The 24,206-nt window shown below is 40.1% G+C and overlaps 1 protein-coding gene and 1 pseudogene across 2 annotated transcripts in view; both read left to right on the top strand.

Annotated features, from left to right (window-relative positions):
• The first annotated feature begins 774 nt into the window (after window positions 1-774).
• The window catches only part of EGFL6 (EGF like domain multiple 6), a 61,344-nt gene continuing 37,912 nt past the window's right edge, over window positions 775-24,206 (top strand). For both annotated transcript variants that reach the window (XM_032285908.1, XM_032285909.1), the window contains exons 1-2: window positions 775-1,135; window positions 21,459-21,571. In XM_032285908.1, coding sequence (XP_032141799.1) covers window positions 1,062-1,135; window positions 21,459-21,571 — 187 coding nt within the window. In that variant the 5' untranslated portion in view covers window positions 775-1,061. The remainder of the gene's footprint in view (window positions 1,136-21,458; window positions 21,572-24,206) is intronic.
• On the top strand, window positions 6,307-6,724 carry LOC116556664 (annotated as a pseudogene).

Below are 24,206 nucleotides of genomic sequence, written 5' to 3' on the forward strand. Positions count from 1 at the left end.
GCAGGTTGATGAGGTCGCTTTTTCACCTGTTTCTCATTCTCCCTGGACCACCAGGCTAGGTGATACAAGGTCTTCTCATGTTCATAATGGAGGGTCATGTGTGTTAAGACCTAGGCTTGGAACTGGCACACGGCAACTTTCCCGCCCTTAAGCCATTGATCAAACAAGTCATACAGCCTGGTCCAACGCCAACGTGTGGGGTCATAGGCTCTGTACACCATGAAGTCAAAGAGTGTGGACGTAGGAAGGAGGACAGAAAGGGACCAGTCATTCATTCTACTGTAACACGTTGTTGGAACAAAGAATGTGTCAGTACCCAAATGATTCTGAATTCATATAGCATTCACGTTTCTGCCATGAATTTCTGCACTGATTACTATATTGGGATATCATCTGAGGTCCCACGTAAGCTGTTGCAAGTGGGCCTGAGAGATTACTTGCCAAATGACAGTTGCCCAGGACGTAGTGACCTTCCTGCTGTAGCATCCCATGATTTGCAGTTTGTCCAAGAAAAACTGGAGAACGTGAAAACCTAAAGAGAAGCGAGGAAGCATGTCTTAGGAACCTGTATCCTTCCAACCTGCTTCGACTTCTCAACTAAATTCTTAAGTACTGGAGTGCAGGTATCACTGAACTCTGGCCCATGCCTGAAATAGATGGCGGTAGATGGTGACTCTGACAAGTGTGAAGTGACCTGAATCTGGGGGAAGTTTCTGGGTGAACAGAGAGCGTGGAGGATGCGCGGGTCGTGCTGGAGGCGGGTCCCAGCCAGATGTGCACCGCCCCCTCCGCCCTCCCTCGCTCACCCCGTCCAGCTTCATCCGCAGGGGAGTCTCGACCAGGCTTGCCAGGGCGCCCCCAGCCCCTCCCGAGGCCGCGAGCGTCCCCGCCGCGGTGCCCGGCCTCCCCTCTCAGCCTGCAGGAACAAAACCTGGTAACTGCGAGTGGAGCTGAGACCCCGAGCGGCCTGAGGAGGGAGGAGGCGGCCGCTCAGCTGCGACAGGGTCTGGCCGGCGCCCTCCCGAGGGGGCGCAGGAGGAGGAGGGAGGACCCGCGCGAAGATGCGTCTGCTCTGGGGTCTTGCGCTACCGCTGCTGCTCGCCTGGTTGGCAGGTGGTTTCGGCAACCCGGCCAGGTAAGTGACTGGTGATTGGCTTTCCCCCACCCCCGGCCTGAGTTGCCGCTTTGGGGCCCCTTCTCTTTGCAGGCACCCCCGCGTGTATGGGCGTGAGTGTGCACGTGTGCCTGTGCGCACTGAGACGGGATTTAACCTGGATACGTTCACGGGTTCTCCTCCCTGCTCACCTGTGGCGGGGATTTGCTCCTAGTTAGCTCCTTTTGCATCAGCTGTGCCCCACCTGGCTGCGTCCGGAGGGTTGCCGGAGGAGGCTCTGTGCGCAGACCCGTCGGTGCGTGCGAGCTTGGTGGTCTGCAGACCTGTTGCAGGGGCAGGTGTGTGAGGGTCGGTATGCGTTCTGGTGGGTGGGTTCTGTGTCTGTCAGTCGCTAGTTTTGCTGCGGAAGGAGGGAAAGAAACCGAGGACGATAAAGCATTTACTGAGCCAGCCGGACTGCTCTCCTCACTGCTCTCTGATTAGTGTTGATGAACTGGAAAGAAAGGACGTGGTTGTCAGATGACAAACATTCTCATTCTTGTTATGGCAATGCAGACTCTAAAGCTGTCCCCTACTGCCCGTAAGCTCAGCTGAGACCTGAAACATTTTTTCCAGAGACTGACAAAGCTGCTTAGTAAATGCACGCTTACATCGTGCTTACTGTCGGCCTGGCACTGTTCTAAGCACTTTAGGACTATTACCCAAAGCCCATAATGGCTCTGCGTGTAAGGTACTATTATCATCATCTCCGTGTTGTAGAAGAGAAAAACGAGGCACAGAGGTGGCGTGATTTGCCTGAGGAAGCGTATCCAGTAAGCGTTGGAGCCAGGGTGCAAGCCTAGGTATTCTGGCCCAAAGTCTTTGTTCTTCACCAGGGCACTAGGGCAGTCTTTTCGAAAACACCCAACGGAAAAGGATTTCTGGTTCTCTGACTGTGATGTCTTGCTTTCTACTTAGGTGTCCACCAGAGTATGCTTTTTCTACCACAGCATTATTGACCTTTTGGGCTGGGCTGGATAATTATTTGTTGGGGTGATGTGCTGCCCTGGGATTGTAGGATGCTTAGCAGCACCTGTGGTCTCTACCCACTAGATACTAGTAGCAACCTTGACTCCACCCACCACCAATTGTGGCAATACAAAAAGGTTTGGGATCTTGCCCGAGGTCCCTGGAGGGCACAATTGCTCCCAGCTGAGACTGCTGAACTAAAGAAATGTTTCAGTGATGACTCTGGGGGAGAGTAGGATAAGAGCTTTGGTTTGGTACAGGCTTCTTGAAGGTTCGCCTATATTTGTTTGACTTACAGGAAAAAAAATCTTTCATTAGAATTAGCCATGGTATTAAGAGATTTTGAAGTTCAAACAGAGTAAACCTCAAACCAGATTCTTAAAATGTATGATGGCAAGTTTCAATTTCCTTTTCATGATGAAGATGTAAGCAGATGCAATTTGCTCATAATCACATTTTCCTTGAATGCTAGAGGTTCTTGCATTGCTGGAAAGCCCACTTCAAAAAGACCAAATGCTATTTGGAGATGAGATTAATAGTTCTTTAGTGGCTGGCAAACTGACCTCCAGGAGCTTCACTTTCAAAGTGCCACCAAATTAAATTAAAAGCCAAAAAGCCCCCGGATAAACCAAAGAATATTAAACTGGAGAATCCATGTCAGGATTCTGCAGTTCTGCAGTTTTCAAGATGTGAACAATGGCTTCTTTAAACGATTATCAAGTTTACGAGCTGGTGTGTTTATTATTTGCTCAACATGCTTGGAAATGTCAAGTGGTCAGCTCTTCAGGAATGTCCAGGACCCATGTTTAATCAGCTCTAGGCTCCACATTATGGATAAGACACTGTTACAGAGAAGGAAAGGCACCCATTGCAGAAAAATGTGTCTACTGGTTATTTCCTGGGGTTTCACTATTTATAGGAAAAACTGGCTGCTGTATAGAGATTTCCAATATAAGCAACAGTTGTTTTTTTTTTTTTCTTTTCTTTTTTTTATTGCATTTTAGGTTTTGGGGTACATGTGAAGAACATGCAAGATTTTTGCATAGGTACACACGTGGCAGTGTGATTTGCTGCCTTCCTCCCCATCACCTACATCTGGCATTTCTCCCCATGCTATCTCTCCCCAACTCCCCACCCCCCACCGCCCCTCCGCTATTTCCCCCCAACTGACCCCAGTGTGTAGTGCTCCCCTCCCTGTGTCCACGTGTTCTCATTGTTCAACACCCACCTATGAATGAGAACATGTGGTGTTTGATTTTCTGCTCTTGTGTCAGTTTGCTGAGAATGATGGTTTCCAGGTTCATCCATGTCCCTACAAAGGACACAAACTCATCGTTTTTTATGGCTGCATAATATTCCATGGTGTATATGTGCCACATTTTCCCTGTCCAGTCTATCATCGATGGGCATTTGGGTTGGTTCCAGGTCTTTGCTATTGTAAACAGTGCTGCAATGAACATTCGTGTGCATGTGTCCTTATAGTAGAAAGATTTATAATCCTTTGGATATATACCCAGTAATGGGATTTCTGGGTCAAATGGAATTTCTATGTCTAGGTCCTTAAGGAATCGCCACACGCAACAGTTGTTTTTAATTGAAACACTACACTATGATTTTATAACCTAGAAAATTATGTGCCTTTTAAATAGTACTTAGTGCATAGTAGACAATGAACACTCATGAAATGAATAAATCATTAGCTGCATGCATGTACCTGCTCTTAAGCTTCAGAATTTGGCTTGCCTTATATTTTTTATGTCCTTTGGGTATTAGAACTATTTAGATACCCTAGATCTGCTCTGTCCATTAAAGCAAAGATGGTAACCAGGAACCCCAAGTAGCAATTGAGTACCTGAAATGTGACAAGTCCTAGCTGAGATGTGCTGTAAAAAGTATAAAATACACATTGAATTTTCAAGAAGTAGTAGGAAAAAAAGAACAGGAAATATCTCACTAATCATTTGATATTGATTACATGTTGAAATTGTAATATGGATATACTGCATTAGATAAAATTATTATTAAAATCAATTGCTTCTGTTTCTTTCACATTAAAAACGTGGCTACTAGTAAATTTTAAATGGCATATATATGGCTATTTATTTCTCTTGGACAGTGCTGGCCTAGAACATTTATTTATTATTCTAGGTCCTAACACTGATCTTTTTACCTTGGGCACATTAGATAAATATATTATTAACTTTGCTATTCTGGAGATTAACATTTGGAGCAACTCATTATTTACAACATATTTCTGTTTTATATTTTTTCTCTATTGAATTCAAGTAAAAATAATGTGAGAAAGGAGGGAATGACTAGGTTCCTGCTGAGAGACTTTCCTTACAGAGACTGCATGCTATGTGGAGAATTGATTCTCCTCAAAGCCCTGGTAGCAAAGTGCCACTGTGAAAATTGGCCACAAATTCCATGGCTTAAAACAACAGAAGTTTATTGTCTTGCAGTTCTGAAGGTCAGAAGTTCATAATGAATCTTATGGGGCTGAGATTAAGGCATCAGTAGGACTAGTTTCTTCTGGTGGCTCCAGGGTAGGATCCATTTCTTGTTTCTTCCAGCTTCTAGAGGCTGCCAACAATCCTCAGCTTATGGCTGCATCACTCCAATCTCTTTTTCCTTTGTCACCTTGCCTTCTCTCTGATTCTTCCTTGTTTTCCTCCTCCTAAGAAGAACCCTTGTGATTATATCAGGCTCATTCAGATAATCCAGGATAACCTTCTCATTGCAAGATCCTTCACTTGATCACATTTGGAAAGTCCCTTTTGGTGTATAAGATAACATTCAGAGGTTCCAGGGATTAGGACGTGTACCACTACAGGGTGGGGACATATTATTCAGACTTTCACAGGAAGCCTGAGCTGCAAGTATATTCTTTTTGTTTCTGTGGGCTAGATTTTATCTTTAAACATGATTTTAGTGATTTTTGAATGGTTGGTATATCATTTATTTCTTTATTCTTTAAACTGTAATTTGTAAGAATATACCCAAAACTCAAGAGCTGTGTGTTTCTAGGAAATAATAATCATCTAGTTACAACTTAAAAATCATTTCTGGGCAGTCTTATTTCAATAGTTAATTTCATTGGCTTAGAAGGTGTTAAAGTCCTATTTATATGTAATTCATGAGCATAAATCAAGGTTTTGTAAACATTACAATGAAAATAAAGTGTCAACCATTTTCAATGTTATTTCAATCAATTCTCTCAAAAACCCTAAGAAATGGGTATTATGTTCATTTGACAGACCAGGGAATGGAGAAACTTGAAGAAATTAGGTGATTTCCCATGAATTACATTTGATTTGGTCTTCTACCCTAAGACCAGTGTTGTGCCACTATTCTAAATGTGTTCCCTCAAAAAAAGTGAATACAGAAAAGCTGACATTTTTACAAAGTGCTTTCTTACAAATGATCACCAGTGATTCTGTTTAGCTTGACTCTAGTTCAGCACATTCTAGGGACATGTGTAGAGTAGGTGCTCCATCCACCCAGTAACACCACTTTCCTTTCTAAGTTTGCATTTTATCAGAAGCAGATTCTGTGTGTAGTTTATTTGAGAGGAGATCCCAGGAAGTTCTGGTAGGGAAGTGGGGAAGTGGGACAGAGAAGGGAAAGAATTGTTGTAAAAATAAGTCACCACTCTGAGTCAGTCCTGCTGGGGAATTCTAGGAGACAGTAGAACACGAGCATCCTAGTTATCTCTTCTGAAGACAAGGGTGCCAGGTTGTTTATTATCCCAACAATCATTGGTTGAGGGCTTCTGGGGAAGAGGATTCTGCACTTTCAGCCTACTGTGCACACAGGAAGAACTGCCTCCTGCCAAGACAAAAAAATTCTCAGGAATCAGAAATGAGGTTGGTCATGTACCACAATGCACCAACAACTATTTACCGCTGATCCAGTAAAACAGGGAACTACCGCTAATGAACTTGTGCTCCTGGTGACAAATTTCAGGACAAAAACTCCTCTGAGGACAGTGGGGACAGGACATGTAGATGTACTGAGGTGATGTGGACTGAATTATGTACTCTCTCAAGATTCATACGTTGAAGCCCTAACCCCAGTACCTCAGAATGTAATTATATTTGGAGATGGGGTCTTTAAAGGAGCTGTTAAATTAAAATGAGTTCATTATGGTGGGTCCTTAACCAATGTGACTGCTGTCCTTATAAGAAGAAGAGATTAGGGCCTTTCTCCTGCCACAGCCATCTTGATGGATGCTCTTGGCTGGGGACCATCCCACACCTAAGACAGGAAGATGGTGGCTGCCAAGATGAAAAAGTCACTGAAGTCAATCAACTGTAGGCTCCAACTCACTATGAAAAGTGAAAAGTCCATGCTGGAGTACAAGACTCTTAAGATGATCAACCAAGGCAAAGTGAAACTGGTCATCCTTGCCAGATTTGAGGAAATCTGAAACAGCATTATTACAGCACATTGGCCAAAACTGGTGTCCATCATTACAGTGGCAATCATATTGAATTGGGCATAGCATGCAAAAAATACCACAGATTCTGCACAGTAGCTATCATTTATCCAGATGATTCTGATATCATTGGAAGCATGCCATAATAGACTGGTGAAAGGTAAACCATACAAAATTTTTCTCTAATAAAACTTGCCAGAGCTTATTTTTAAAAAAAAATGGAGAAGATTAGGACATAGACACACACAGAGGAAAGACCTTGTATGGACACAAAAAGAAGACAGCCATCTACAAGCCATGGAGAGAGGCTTCCAAGGAAACCAACCCTACCAACACCTTGATCTTGGTCTTCCAGCCTTCAGAACTGTGAGAGAATAAATGTGTGTTGTTTAAGCCACCTAGTCTGTGGTACTTTGTTATAGCAGCCTTAGCACACCAATACATAAGGCATGTTCAGAAAAGATAGAAGCCACATGCGATCGAAGAACTAAAGTCCACCTGATCTTTATTTTCAGTTGAATGCATACTGAAAACTGGCCTCACAAGCTATTTAATATTGGAGGTTTTAAGCAGGAAATGTCAGAATAGGGATAATGGGCTTGTAGCAGCTAGTTACCGTGAAAACATTGTTTTTTGATCCTTCAGAATTTGCTGCAAGTGATAGAAAACTCAAATAACCTTGGCTTAAGCAAGATTGACATGTGTTTCTCTTTCACAAAGGCATGAGTAGTTGGGCTGATATGGCTGGCCCTTCATGGAGTCAGGGACCCAGATGCTGCCATTTAATGGCTCCATCAGAAGGCCCTCCCCTTGTGGCCTAAGATGGCTTCTTGAGCTTCAGCAAATAGGTCCAAATACCAACTGTGTTGGGCCATTCTTGCATTGCTATAAAGAAATACCTGAGCCTGGGTAATTTATAAAGAAAAGAGGTTTTATTGGCTCATGGTTCTGCAGGCTTTACAGGAAGCATAGTGTCTTCTGCCTCTAGTGAGGCCTCAGGAAGCTTCCAATCATGGCAGACGGTGAAGGGAAAGCAGGTGTCTCACATGGCAAAAGCAGGAACAAGGGCAAGGGAAGGTGCCACACACTCATACACTTTTAAAAAACCAGATCTCATGAGAACTCACTCACTACCAAGGGGATGGCACTATATCATTCATGTGAAATCCACCCTCATGATCCAGTCACCTCCTGCTGGGCTCAACCTCCAACTTTGGGGATTACATATAAACGTGAGATTTGAGAGACAAACATGCAATCTATATCACCAGCCAATAAGAGGAAATAAGTGAAGAACATCCCTCCTCCCTTCACAGACACATCCTAGAAGTGTTGCACATGGCACTTCTGTTTATATCCCATTAGCCATAACTTAGTTCCCTGGCCACATATTATTGAAGTGAAGGCTGGAAAATGTAGTTTGTCTTCCGAGTGGCTGTGTAATAGGGGTCTTATTACTAAGAAAAAAGGGGAAAACAGAGATTGAGGTCCCACTGGCAATGTTGACCATGTGTAAATTATAGATCGCATCTCCAATTATATAGATGAGTAAACTGAATTTCAAAAGAATAGATTGTTAAGTAATTTGTGCAGAATCTCACATTAAACAAGTGACAGATTTAAAAGCCATGGTGTTTCCCAAGGATAGTTAAGTCACTTTTCATTAAATATTTTATCCACAGAGATCAGTAGTACTTCTAGTTTCATCAGTTAACTTGCCGAGTCCCAGTGGGTCAGTTTAAATAACTGACCTGTTTTCAATGTGAAGGCCTTGTTTATTTTTTAAAAATTATAAAAAGTGTTAAAATTATTTCTATTTAATGCAACATTAACTGAACACTTGATGTGCCCAAACATTTTTTCTAAATGCCAGAGATTCATATCTACTGCCTCTCTCACTAGACAACTTCATAGGGTAATCAAAATGTCTTTCTTTCCTTTTTGGCCAGGGAAGCCAGGGGGGAAGGATATACATCCAGGTTCTAGCCCAGTGCCTGGCGCATAGTATGTATTGAATTAAAAGTTAGGTAAATTAATAAATGACCAAGGAAGGGGGATAGAGAGGCAAATAATGTTATTTATATATAAATAAAAGTATATATATATGTATATATATACACACACACACAGTATAGCATCTCAAATATATATATGTTTATATGCATATGTATAAACATATAAAACAAGTTTATATATATAGGATGTATATATATGTGTGTGTATACACACACACACACACAAAACATTCCACAGAATACAGATAAGAGAGAAACTGAGTCCACATGAGAGAATCAGGGAAAACTCAATATAGTAGATGACATTTATACTGTTCATATGGAGCAAATGTGAGCCCACCTGATATAAAATGGGAGTAGAAAACAAATATTCCAATGTTTAATTCCCAGTAGGTATTGCGATATAGATACATACCTGCAAAAAGAATGCGTAAGGAAGACATCAGCCCAAGATACAGAGTGGACTGACCAGAATCTTAAGTCATAAGCCCAGTGGCTGCCAAGAGGCAAAGAAGGCAGGCTGGTACCGGGCTGCAAGGAGCCCAGTACTTTGAGCCAAGGAGTTTGGACGTGGTTCTAAGAGCAATAGCGAGCAAACAGGCCATTGCAGGCTCTGTGTTCTTTAAAGCTAACACAATCGTGACTAATTCATGCACAGAATTATGACACAATTGCACATAATTATTCAGGTAATGAGCTATCTTTTAGTTTAATTGGCAGCATTTTTCTTTTCTGATGTAGATAATAATAGTGTGCTTATAATGCATGATATCTCAGATTTAATGAATACAGCTACAAAATTAAAACTCAAAATACCAAAGTAACAAACATCAACAAAGATCATCACCTTACTCTTCAGTACACTCTTTGCTTGGTTTCTGGATACCACATTTATTAGTTATCTATTGCTATGCAACAGAATACTTCACAATTTAGTGGCTTAAAGTAACATTTATTATTTCACATTTTCTATGAATCAGGAATTCAGGAGCGGCTTAGCTAGATGGGGCTTGGGCTTTTTTAAAGACATTTTTTAGAGCAGTTTTAGGTTCACAGTAAAAGGGTGTGGAGTTTTTCCATTCCTATTTTAGGTTCAGGGGTACCTGTGCGGGTTTGTTATATAGATAAATTCATGTCATGGCAGTTTTTTTTACAGATTTTGTGACCCAGGTACTAACCCTAGTAACCGATAGGTATTTTTTCTGATCCTCTCCCTCCTACCCTCAACTCTCAAATAGACCGTAGTGTCTGTTGTTTCCCTCTCTGTGCCCATTGGTTCTCATTATTTAGCTCCCATTTATAAGTAAGAACATGTGGTATTTGGTTTTCCGTTCCTGCCTTAGTTTGGTAAGGATAATGGCCTTCAGCTCCATCCATGTTCTTGCAAAGGACATGATCTCTTTTATATGGCTGCATAGTAAGTATTCCATGGTGTATAGGTACCATATTTGCTTTATCCAGTCTATCATTGATGGGCATTTATATTGATTCCATGTCTTTGCTATTGTGAATAGTGCTGCAATGAATATATGTGTGCATGTGTCTTTATGGAACAATGATTTTTATTATTTTGGCATATACCCAGAAATGGGATTGCTGGGTCAAATGATAATTCTGTTTTTAGTTCTTTGAGAAATCACCACACTTCTTGGGCTTAGAGTTTTTCACAAGGTTGCAGTCGAGTTGTTGATCAATGCTATAGCCATCTGACATCTTGACCCTGGCTGGAGGATCTGCTTCCAAGATGGCATACACACATGGCTGTTGGCAGGAGGCCTGAGCTTCTATGTGGACCCCTCCATAGGGCTGCTTGAATGTTCTCACAACATGTTAGCTGACTTCCCCCACAGTGACTAATCCAAGAGAGAGAACAAGGAGGAAGCTACAATGCCTTCTGTATCCTAATTTTGGAAGTTACCCCCATTACTCCCCCAGTATTCTTTGTTAGATGTCAGTCACTAAGTACAACCCCCACATAAAAGGAGGGGAACTAAACTTCACCTTTTGAAAGGATGTGCATCAAATAATTTATGGACATATTTTAAAACCATCATAGAGTTCAACACATTCTGATTTGCTTTTTCCCACACTGGTTATTCTTCCCTTCGACAGGATTTAAAGTGCTGGATTTCCACAGATATTAATCTGACCCTATTTTCTTTCTTATTTACACTTTCCAGGTGATCTTCCCAGTTCCAGCATTTTCAGTGCCATCTATACATATATTCACATCTTCAAAATGGGAATCTCAAGCCCCAGCCTCTTTCTGCTGCATTCTTGACTTATTCATTGAGATGTGTCACTGAGCCTAAGACATCCGAAACTGAACTCTTGATCATCATTCAGAACTTGCTTCTCTCCACTTCGTCCTTTCTCCCCACCCCAGAACAAACAGCATCCGAACTGGCTCAAGCCAAAAACTAGGGTATCATTCCTGACAAGTGGATCTCTTCCTCCCAACTTGTATTACATCTGCTACTAAATCCTCTTACAAACCATGTCTCAAGTCCATCTCCTTCTATCCCCACTCCCTGCCCCCACCTACCATCATCCAGCTACACCACCATTATCTCTCACCTGAACCACAATAGCTTCCCTTTGCTTTTTCTTTTGCTGCCTCTAGTCTATGCTCCAAAGTGTTCCTCTTAAAATTTCAATCAGACCATGTCAGCCCTCTTCTTAAAACTTTTCAGTGACTTTCAACCAGATTAAGAATAAAATTCATTCTACTTAAAATGGCATAAATGGCTCTGCTTGATCTAGACTTTGACTACTTCTCTAACGCCATCTTCCATTTATATCATTCTCCCTCATGCTTACTATGAATGAATGAATGAGATGGAGAATAAATGTAGCTGTCTTGATAACACTTGCTTTATTGACTGCTTCTTTTCTTCATCTCACTTCCCTACTCCTTTATCAATGCTCCCTTCCCCTCCTAAGTAAACCACTTCCAAGGAAATTCTTGTCTCGTGGTCTGCTTCTGGGGGAGCCTAAACCAAGATACTCCCCATCCCCAATCTCCACATAACTCCTGAGCTTGGAAGATAAATGAGGCAAATAGAGGAAGCAATGGAAAGTTCCAACTTTTGCCTGAGATTTACTACTATCCCTACCAGTCATGGCATTAGAAATTTGAAGACATATCAACACACACTAGTATAGGAGAGCTTTATAATCCAGGCAAGTTTTTTATTGGGCACATAAGCCCCTACACATCTGGGAAAGTGAGATGTCTTGGGGTATCCCTAGGCCCATTGGACTTGTACTCTGTCTCTTGAAGATAGATGGGAGCCCAGAATTAATTTTAACTGGCTAGGTACAATGAACTTGCCATAGTGGGAGCTATGATAAAAACAAAACAAAAATCAAAACCACCAACAACAAAAATCTTCATGGTTGGACCTTTTTATCCCTATTTAGAAAACTTTTATTTCATTTCTATGGCAATATTTAAATGTATTTAAACATCAGCAAAAGAAGTTTTTCTCAATTTGTCTTGGAGAATATCATGAAGTTTCCTGGAACCTGACCATAAACAAATGTACTAAGAATTCTGGCACAGTATATTTTTGCAGAAAATAAGGAATCCTATGAAGAAATACTACACTACTTACACAATCCCTGGAATGTTTTTAAATTAGCTTCAGCTGTGGAGATGGTGATTTCTGATTAATTTGATCAATGTAGACATCAAGCTGTATAATGCATTAAAGAAACTGGGCAATTGAGCATTTAGCTCAGACCCCTACAGCTCAGGGCCTCCACTCCACAGACTTGTTCACCTATGTTAGCATTTCTCTGTCTCAAGACTCAGTTCCCTGAGCCTCATATGTGCCAAATATTGTTTAGGAAGAGACGAGAGAGAGAGAGAGAGAAAAGAGAGAGAGAGGGGCTGGCCAGTCAATCTAGATCTTCCAAGGTGGCTGAGGATGTTGATAGGATTAGTTCAGTCCAAAATTAGATATTCTGTTTTTAGGTTGATACATTTTTATCAATTACTCTGGTTTTGTCAGGTTCCATGGGGCTGGGACAATCTAACCAAATGCATAAAAGCTCATTTATATCTAGCTCTCTATTAAATTCCGGTGATTGATGCTATGTCTTAATATCTTTGATATTCCAGAATGCACTGGCCCAACTTAACACATTAAAAAAATGCAAGCCTCACAAATATGAAACTAAGCACAATATATATACAAAGCTATATTGTTAGCTTTGTAAGATTTTTTTATATAAATGGCTTCACATGCAAGGAGAAACACTGTATACTAGGCTTTAGGAAAAGAAATGGTTCTTGAAATACTATGGTGTTGATCAGGATAGGCTACTGCATCAAACTACCTCAAAATCTCAGTAACTGAACATGGTAAAAGTTTATTTCTTTACCTGCCTTGTAAGACGTGTTTGAGGGACTCTGCTGCATGCCTTCATATGCGGCCAGCTTCCATCCATCTTGGGACGCCGTCTTTCTTCAAGTATGAATACTCCTTTTTATTCAAGGGCTGATGGGAAATAAGTCCACTAAAGATTTCATGAGAGCCTTTATGAGCCAGGCTTTGAGGTTGCCTGCATCCTGTCCATCTACATTTCATTAGCCAAAACTAGTCATGTGGTCCTACCTAACTGGCAGGCAGCTGGGAACTCTTGTGTAGTTTTGTGTCCAGGAGACACAGAAATGGATTTAGTGAGCACTTAATTTCCTCTTTCAAAATTGTCAAATTGCAACATATGAAATCATAGATATTTGGTCACTTTTAACATATAAAAATGGTGAGTTGATATGGTTTAGCCTAATAGTTTATGTCTATTTATCTAGAATGCTTACAACCAGGTATTAAAGTAAAAGAATTTTTGAAGCTAGTGATGGGAAAGCCAGTGAGTGGGCATGGAATTAGAGCAGAGGGCAGGTGAAAGAAAAGGATGCTGGGAAAGTAATCTGAATCATTTGCTAACATTAACTTGGAACATCATTCAAGAATTGTGTAGAAACTAAAAGTTAAAGTGCTTTTCTTGGCAGTTTTAGACAATTTTCACAAGATAATGTGCTCTTTCATTATTGTCAGTATCATGCTTGCCTGTACTGGATTCCTTTCTTCCCCTAGATCATATTGTTTCAACTTATACATAAATGTTTTAATAATTAATTTTCCTTTTATCCATAATTTTAAATAACTGCATATGTACACTTTCAAAAAGAACTTGGCAAGCATAGAATACAGAACTGGATTCTTGGTGGAATAAATCAGTTTCCTCTGACATCTACAAATCAGCAAATTAATTATTAGCAATTCTGTCTACTAATAGTTGTTCCTCTTTAAGCTATTTTCCATTTTTATGAACAGATGTAGAATTTGATGATTAAATTAGTAAAAGCCCAGTTGTGGCTGGTCCTTTGAAGCTCTCTCTGAAAACTTAGTGAATATATGGGCATCACACCCATCATTAATTAAAAGGCAAGTTGCTCATTTATGGACTCACATGCTTCTCTGATGATTTTTCCTACAGTGTTGTTTCAAGCTGCTTGGTCTCCTTTAGGAAATACACACAGAACATGTTGCTGCATGCACAGAGCAGCTAGAGGCTGACCTGGTATTTTCTGATTTGTGTCATCATCTGAATATCAGATTCCATTTCATAGTTCTGAATAATGAGTTGATTCTTAAATGACAATTACTTCCATTTTTTAACAAATGAGAGTGATGTAGATTTGATGGCAAATTTCCCATAAATTCCACCAGAACTATAGTACTAAGATGCTTTTATGACACAGAAAGGAATTCCTTACAGCAGATATCTTAATTTATTAACAAAGTTAATAAATTTTTGATGGCCAAAGTGTTAGTCATTAACATTTGGGGGAGTTTTATAAGTGACACTTTATACAACATCAAAAACAATGATTTGGGAGAAATTAATACACCTCTGATTTCTCAGTTTCACCTTTTCACCTGAAAGCAGGCATGTGAAAGCAATAAAGATCGAGAAAATGAGGATTTCTCTGGAGAGTTGTGGTAATGTGCAAACAGTATATGAATTTTATCTTGTGGTAACTTTCTCCTGTTAGTTAACCCCAGGGCAGTATTCTTTGCAATCCCAAGTAATTGACTTTGACTGGTACATATGAAGTAGGTTTGGCCACCTGTACCAAGGACTCTGGGCTGGTTTCTGATTACCCTTTTAAAAAATATCAGATTTCAACAAATTTCAATTTGGTTTTGTGTGATTTCACATCTAACTGTTTCAGAAATCTTGTTGGAGCTTAGTGAGCTCACCGTACTTCTAAGGAGACTGTTTTGTGTATTACAACATTCTTTATATTTCCAGCTACTTGAAAATCCTCCTGTCACTCTCTGGAGCCTGCAGGAGGGACACAGGCCTTTTTCTTTTTGCCCCCTGCTGTTTCCCTGCCCCCTTCTCCATCCCACCATTCCCCTGCTGCCCCTCTCACTCCTCTGCTCCTAACACATACCACAATCTACACTCAGATTTCCAGGCCACCAACTCCCCATGTTCTTAATGACATTGTCCTTGGAACTGGCTATTTTTTTTTTTTTTTTTTTTTTTTTTTTTGCCTGGAACACCTTCATCACCATACAGCTTCCTCTCACTTCTCCTGGATAAGTTCCATTCATATTGGGCCCCATTTCCTTCAGAAAACCCCTTACCCACCCATTCCAATATGCAAACTTCTGTATCTCCCCCTAGCTCCTGAGAACTTGCCCCTTTGGTAGGGTCATATGTTGGAGTATAATGGGGCTTTTCTCATAAACCTCCTATAGTCTCAGTGCCTAGTACAGTGCCTGATATGTGTAGTTACTTAATAAAATTTGGGTAGGCAAATGGATACATGAGTAGGTGAATAGTTTGGTGAAGTGTGTTCCCCTCTGACTTCTAATATCAATGAAATACTCAGTTTTTCTTGGCCTTAGTTTCTTCATGCAGAAAATGATAGGTTGGAACCAGATTATATCTAGGGTCACTTTCTTTAAGATGAAATTCTATGATAATCTACCCTTACAGTGAAAATTTATTCCTACAAACAAAAAAGGCAAGTCACATGCAACCTGTGGCAGCTATGAGGATGCACCTCACAGACCTCCAACTGCAGGGAACATAACTGACCCAGGGTCCCGCTACTCTGCTCTTGGAAATCCAGCAGCACTTTTAAGTGAGGCTACAATTCCCACAGGCTGCTCCCACCAATGAGTGAGCATGACAGGGATATTAAGGCAGATCCTTCTATGGGAAACATGGCTCTCATCTGAAGGTCAACACATCTGATAATATTAATCCTACTACTAGTACTAATAAAAGCAATCAATTAGGGAGCATTTACTGTGTTAGTCACCATTCAAAGCCCTTTACCTATATTTAATGATTTCATTATCATGAATACCCTTAACGTAAATACAGTTGTTTTCTCTGTTTTAGAAAAGAGATAGCTGAGACAGAGAAAGATGAGGTAACTTGCTGAAGGTCAAAGAGTTAATATATAATAGAGCCAGAATTCAAACCCAGGAAGGCAACCATAGTCCTGACCACCATGTTATTCAGCCTCTCAACATTCAGAGTTGATCCCACTCTCTTACTAGAAAAACTCTCCTCATTTGGCTTTCCTGACAATGTACTATCTTGATGTTCCTCTGAGCATTGCCTGGACTTCTTTCTGGACCTTCCTGCTCTTTGGTCCATCTCTTACATGCTGGCATCTTTGGGACTGTGCCCTAAGCCTCATCTTCTTACACTACATCCACCTCTGTAGAATTAGTAACCATCCGCCTACAGATGATTCACAAATCTAGTTATGCTTCCAGGACTCCTCACCCAAATATCCAACTTCCTGCTCAACACCTCTTCTAGGTTGTCCGTCTAAAGAGTACTCAAAATCAGCATGTGCCAAAAAGAATTCATCATCTATCCTATTCCCTAACATATTCCTCCATCCATATTCCTCATTCCAGAAATACAGTGCTGCCATCTACCTGATGGTGCATCCCTCTCACATTCTATGGCCAATCAACGAGGATATAAGCTCCATGAGGACAGAAATCTTATTTCTCTTTTGGTTGCTAATGAACTTCTGGTAACTAGCCCAGTGTATGATACATTGTATGCATTCAATAAGTACTTGTTGAATGAATGAATGACTCTAATCCATTACCAAGTCTTTTGGTCCCACTTTGATGCCATTCATTTCTCCTTACCTCCACTGCTACTGATCCAGCCCAAGCAAGTAGAATCTATCTTCTGAGCCAACTGATATCTTTTCTTCCATTCTGCCTCCCTCCAAGTCTATCTTCTGGACTGCTTTCATGGTAATGTTTTTCAAAAGAAAAACCTTATCAAATAACCTTCCTACTTGAAACCCTTCAGTGCTGTTCTATTGCCATTAAGATATAAAACCCAAAACCCTAACTTGATTCACAAGACCCTTTGTGATGTAGCCTATGCCCACCTCTTGGGGCTCATCTCTTACAAACTGACTCCTCCCTACCTTTGCTCTATTTTTCTGGTCATCTACTCATTCCTCAAGCACAAGCACGGTGTCTTTTACTTCTTAGTCTGCACTCATTCTATTCCCTTTGCCTGTAATATTCTTACAATTTATGTGGTTGAACCCTGTTTGTCTCAAGTCTAATTTAAAGTTTGCACCTTCAAAGGGAATATCTAGGACCCCTTAGACTGAATTATGTTTCTTTGATTTAAGCTTCTGTAATAGACTGAATATATTGAATGCCTCTATTACCCTGAACCCCTTGTCTAAAAGCTCATGAGTAGGGGACCCTCTCTGCCAGGTTTATAATGTATCATCAGCACCTAGCACTATACTTCATACATATTAATGCCCTATTGAGGATTATACTGAATTTTTTTTTTGCATCAGTAAATAGGTAAGGTCCTTCCTATTGTGATTGGGGAGCATATTGCTTGCAAATCTGCAGTCAAGAAGTTGGCACATCATCTCTAAGATTTTGTTGCTAGATTGAACTCTAATTAAATGAATCCCACATTTCTTATAAAAATATGGAATTAAAATTCCAAAGGCAGAATTTCTCCGTATACAACTTTTCTTTCATCATGTTTTCTTTTGAAATCTAACTCAAATGTCACCTACCCTGTGACATTTTTCTCCTCTTTCCCAGGCAAAATTAGTTCCTCTTTCCATTTTGCTCCCCCAGGCATCAGCTTCGTGCTGTTAAAGGAAGAGGTGAAAGCAGATTGTAGTATTTTGTCAAGGTTTGTCACAAATGTGTATGGTTAAGAAATGGACTTATCATGTATCTATGCGGAAGGGTTTTTTGTGTTTTTTTTTTTTTTTCACCAAGGTATGGGGATAGTTGTTTTTACCAAAAAATTTCAATCTTGTGTTCAAATCTTAAAAACATTAAAACAAATAAGCCAATTAAAAAATGGGTAAAGGACCTGAATAGACATTTCTCCAAATAAGATATACAAATGGTCTATAAACACATGAAAGACACTTAACATCATTAGCCATCAGGAAAATGCACATCAAAACAACAAGATGCTACTTCTCAGGCATTAGGATGACTACAGTTTTAAAAAATGAACAATAACAAGTGCTGGTGAAGATGTGGAGAAATTGGAACTCTCATATATTGCTGGTGAGAAAGTGAAATGATGTAGCCATGTTGAAAAACAGTCTGGCAGTTCTTCAGAAAGTTAAACATGCAGCCATCATGTGTCTTAGTCAGTTCAGGCTGCTATAACAAATTACCATAGGTTGGGGGGCTTATAAACAATAGAAATTTATTTCTCACTGTTCGGAAGGCTGGAATTCCAAGATCAGGGTATCAGCATGGTCAGATTCTGGTAAGGCACTCTTTTGGGTTGCAGGCTGCCAACTTCTCAAGCTTTCTGGCCTTTTCTTTGTAGAGCACTAATCCCATTCATAAAGGCTCCACCCCATGACCTAATTACCTCCCAAAGGCCCCACCACCAAATACCATCACATTGGCATTAGGGTTTCAATATATGAATTTTGGAGGACACAAACATTCTGTCCATTGCACCATATGCCCCAGTAATCCCACTCCTGGGTATACACCCCAAAGAAGTTAAAACATATGTCCACACAAAAAGTTGTGCTCCAATGTTTATAGCAACATTATTCATGATGACCAAAAGGTAGAAACAACTCAAATGTCCATCAACTGATAAGTGGATAAATAAAATGTGGTATATCCATATTATGGAATATTATTCAGCAATAAAAAGAAATATAGTACTGTTACAGGCTACAACATGGATCAAGCTTGAAAACATACTAAGTTAAAGAAGCCAGATACAAAAGGCTGCATATCTTATGATGCCATTTATATGAAATATCCAGAATAGGCAAATCCAGAGACAAAAAGCAGATTTGTGGTTGCCAGGGGATGGAGAGTTAGTTAATCGGTATGGGGTTTCTTTCTGGGGTGATGGAAATATTCTGGAACTAAATAGAAGTGATGAGTGCATTAACATTGAAAATACTAAAATCACTGAAGTGTACACTTTAAGATGGTGAATTTTATGTTATATGAATTGTATCTCAATTTTTAAAATACTAAAACTAAAAATGTATTAAGGACATCATTGTATTTGGACTGGCACTTATTTATTCATCATACTTTATGGTTAGTCACCCATAGTTTCTTCTTTTTTACTGATACAAAATATTTTACATATTTATGGGGTACATGTGACTGTTACATACATAGACTATATCATGATCCAGTTAGGGTACTCAGGGTATCCATCAAATACTCAAATATCTTGAGTATTTATCATTTCTATGTGTTGGTAACATTTCAGTTTCTCTCTTCTAGCTACTTGGAAATATACAATACATTGTTGCTAACTGTAGTCACCCTACTGTGCTAGGAATATTGGAGTTTATCATAGGTTATTTGGAAACTGTTAGTTAAGCGCAGACTAGGTCAAGATTGTGGTATCCCTTGCAGAATTGTTAGGAATACACAAATTACATTAGGCAGATGGCTGCATTATTTCTCAGTCAAAACTCTTTATCAGAGCATTTTAATAATATTTGCCATGCTGTCCTATACTTGAATGCATCTGTTTCCAACAGACTGTGAACTTAAGAGAGCAAAGACCAGGTCCTTTTCATCACTGTACTTTATGTGCCTAAGACAGTACTTGGAACATAGCAAGTACACAATAAATGCTTTACTTTGAAATAGTACTACTTAATGAAAGAAAAATTTACCTTCCAGGGGACATTTGGCAATGTCTGGAGACATTTCTGATTGTCAGAACTAGAGGGGTGTATGCTACTGGCATCTGTAGATAAAGACCATTGTTAAATGTCCTACAACACATAAGACAACTCCCAACAACAAACGATGATCTGGCCCAAAATGTCAATTGTGTAGAAGTTGAGAAACCCTGTTCTAAATGTTTGAGTGATTTATGAATCCCTAAAATTAATTCCATTAACAAATGAAAAAAAGTCCCCTTCAAGAAAAAGTAAATGTTAAAATCATCTTCACATTTGGTGCTCTCAGTAAATGAAATGTCTCAGACCATATCTTTATAGCTCTTAACTGAGTAATCAAATTTGTGGGAGAGGCAGACCATGAGGGAAATCTACAAGGTTGTTTAACTTCCCGACCTTGGCTTAGATATTTTTAACTTGCATAAAGTTCAGTCCTGTAGCAGAAAGCACATGGTAAAATGTGCATTCCTTTGTCTGTTAAAGAATCCAGGAAACATTTTTACAGTGTATTTAATATGTGTAAGGAAATAGTCACAGCCCTCCACTAAATACACAATGCAAGTATTTTTCTTCAAAGTCTGGTAGCAACCCTGTCCAACACCAGGACAGTAAATAGGTAAACATGCAGTGAGCTTCATCCATGGCAGCACTACTTGGGGGCACTTGGTGAGGCGCAGGAGAGTCACCTTTTTCAGGCATCTAGATCAAGCAAGCTACAGCCTGTGGGCCAAGGCTAGGTGATCCCCTCTTTGTAAACAGTCCATGAGTCAAGAACAGTTTTTACATTTTTAAATGTTAGAAGATGGCTCAAAAGGTATATCATGACACAGGAAAATTATATGCTATTCAAATTTCAGTGTCCATAAATAAAGTTTTATTGGAACACAATCATGCCCATCTGTTTACTATTGCCTATGGCTGCTTTTGTGCTTGGACAGAGATCTTACGGCCCTACAAAGCCTAAAATACTTACCATCTGGCTGTTTACAGAAAATGTTTGCCGATTTCTGCTCTAAAATTAAGGAGTTTAGCAAATTGGGTTTCCAGGAGGTCACGTGGAACAGCAGTGAGCCCTGAGCTAGAATTCCCAACACCCAGCTCTGCTGGGGAGGTGACTCCACTCCATTGAACAGGAGATTCCTCCTCTGTAACATGAGAGCGCTTTGTTGAATGAGCCCTTTCAGCTCTTAATCATTTATAGTCTGTGGTGATTCCAGTCTATTCAATGGTTCCCAGGTGCCAGTGGGGTAAAAGTGTAGAGCTCTGGTCTGGGACAAAGCCACAGGGCCAGAAAGTCACTGAACTAGACAAAGAACTGGACAGTTACTGTGCCTATACAGAGCAGATCTGAAAAGTGGCACTCTACAAGGTTCAAAAACATACATTTTGGACATCTTCATGTGCCCTACTTTTATAGATTATGTAACCCAATTCTTTTAACCATGGGGAAGAAGGAAATGGTTGAAACTAATTATTGAGGAAGGCTGGCAAACCAACAATTCATGTTTTCAAAATATGATTTAGCACTTGCTGCAGGTTTCTCGAAATTAACCAGGTAATTGACATCTCTGTAGTAGGGAAGAGTTTCTGCTGTCTTTTCTATTTTCTCAATACTAACATATAGTTCTTTATCTGCAGTGCAAGGGATCATGGATTGTTAACATCGGCACATCAGCCTGGGGTCTGTCACTATGGAACTAGACTGGCCTGCTGCTACGGCTGGAGAAGAAACAGCAAAGGAGTCTGTGAAGGTAATTTTGTAAAAATTCAGACCCTACACTTAGATCAGGGCCCTTGGGTTTTTATATGTCACACCATGAACTGCCACAAAATTGCCAGTGGATCTCTTAGGCAAGGACATACATAACTACCAATAACCAATGTCTGGGTTCCTATGAGATCTCTTCCCAGACAAAATGTGACTAACACTATCATATTTGGCATGATTTATTTTAGAAGACTGTCTTGTCAATTATTTTCATGATTATCTTAGTGAGTATGACTAGGTTGTTTGTTTTCTTTTTAATCTAAAGGAACTAAGATGGGCAAAAGCAGGCCAATAAATTCCTCCTCTAATTATAGTTTTTTCCAGCTGACTTCCAATAAAATATACTTTTTAATTATTAATCACCCGACTAGTAGGCTTCAGCCTCAAAACAAGTAAGCCTTTTAGCTTACAGATATGTTACTCACATTTTAAAAATCCATACTGCCAATTTCTAAATGTTTTCAAGTTACACATGCATATATGCAAATATTTTAAGTATTTTGCTGATTTTGTTATACATTGGACATTTCTCAGAGTATGTGTTAGGAACTCCAGGAGAGGCCTCTGATCATTTCAAGGAGGTTGAGGAGGGTAGAGATGAGCATAAATTTTTGCCTTGTTTTTCTTTTTATGACTTTCCATAATGACCAAAACTGGCAGTGTAGCAGAACCAAATCCACATCCCTCATAACTGACTATCTCACCAGGGGTATGTTCCTTTAGGACAGGAATCTACTCTCACTGTTCCTGTGTCCTTCAGTAGGTAGCATATGCCTCATCCTAAGTTCTTTATCTGCTAAATGGGATAACAGCCCAATTGCAGGTCCCATAAAAGCGCTAACATGTTAGCTATTTTTAGAAATAACAATGCTACCTTTTCTTTGCTGGTCTGTTCCTGCCCCAACCTCCTTCTCTCTAGCTGGTTCAAAAATATCTGGATTGACCATAAATGGGGAAGAACTTGATAATATCCAAAATCTATAAAACAGTAGAAAATATTGATATCGCGTCCACGTGTTCCATATTATGCAAAACCTTCTGCCCTCATAATTTGCTTGTGACAAGATGGCAAAAGCATGAAAATACTAGAAAAAAACAAAGATCATCATTTCCCACTTAGATAAAGAAGATAGAATATCCTCCTGGGACTTGTGTCAATTAAAAGGGTGGGTCCTCATACTGATTGGATTGATAGTGTCACAATCAAGGGCATTGAGAACGACTGACGTGGGTGACATTGGGCAAGCTAGCTAGGTCAAGCTAGCTAAGGTAAGCTAGTTAAGCCTCCATTTCCTCCTCTGCAACATGTAGAGAGTAATACCTACCATTGAGGGTAAGAAATGTATGCATTAAAGGGTGAGTTCATTACCTGGCATGCATAGAAAATACCTCATAAATTACCATTCCTTTGGGAAGGACCAATAATTCTCATCACAGACTTCTCTTCATTAAAGCACCAGGTGATGGGGGGATTAAATGTGACTTTATTCTTTTTCTAGACATAACATAACACATTTTTATTTGAAGTCAGTCAGGTGGAAAGGGGCAAAAACCACGTGAAACACATGATTTAGAATCTCTCTTACAGTTGAACGAACTCAACATCTACTGCTATAAAACTGTAAGACCCAGCATGTCGCTGGTCAATAAATGAAGGTAAGGTTTGGCTTCCAGGAAGGGCTTTTCTGTAACTGGATAAGAGCAGTTTGGCCATGACGCACGCAGCCAATCACATTCTCAGTGCTTTCAGGAACTGTATAATCCCACAGGCCTGAAAGAATTTAAAGCAAGATGTCAAAAGGGCAAGTGTGGAGGGCTCAAGCAGAATGCTCACTCTGCAAGTTTTGCAAGCTGAAGAGACGGTCAGCACCCCTACTGCTCCAGTCAAATACTTAGATCTTAAATTGCAATGACTTTTAGATCTAAAATGTGTATTGTGTTTTATCCAATCTACATGATACTTCTTGATGGTAAAGTCATGTGTTCCTTGAGGCGCCAAATAACAGGGTAGTTAGTCCCTGATTTCTGGGTTTCTAATTTCGAAGCCAGAGTTGTGGGATGCTTGATAATAAGAATGCATATCAGCCTGCCCCAGCAAGCAGAGCCAGACCCCAGGCTGTGAGGTCCCAGTCCACCCAGGCCTTCCCCTCGGTCCATCTATTTGCCCTTCACTCCTCTTGAAGCCCTGCCTCCATGCATACTGGAGCTCTCTAGCTCTTAGCCTCTACCCTGTCTAAATCTGCTCCCAAGGCAGGGTCTCATCAATTCGATATCATTAACTTTAAAATGTATGTCATTTTAGTGAGATGAAATACAGAGTTGTCCAGAAACAAGTACCTGATGAAAAGCTGCAGGTGGAGAAGTTTGGGGGAGAACTGAATAAGACTTTCACTTTGTCTAAAGCATGCTTCAATCTCGGGCCATTTTAAACACAAACTGAATTTCCCTTGCTGTGGATTGGCTGTTCAAGTCACAGATCCAAAGTTACTGTAAATTGAAAACATCTTTCTGAAGCTTTAGCCTTATAGCAAGGGTATTACTCACCATTTATCCTACATTCTATTTGGCATATATCCTGGGCTTTCCTGTCTGGACCACATTGGAAATCAGTTTCCAGG

The sequence above is a fragment of the Sapajus apella genome, unplaced genomic scaffold (assembly GCF_009761245.1).
Source record: "Sapajus apella isolate SASKATOON/1434 unplaced genomic scaffold, GSC_monkey_1.0 scaffold17, whole genome shotgun sequence".
In the NCBI taxonomy this organism is placed as follows: Eukaryota; Metazoa; Chordata; class Mammalia; order Primates; family Cebidae; genus Sapajus; species Sapajus apella.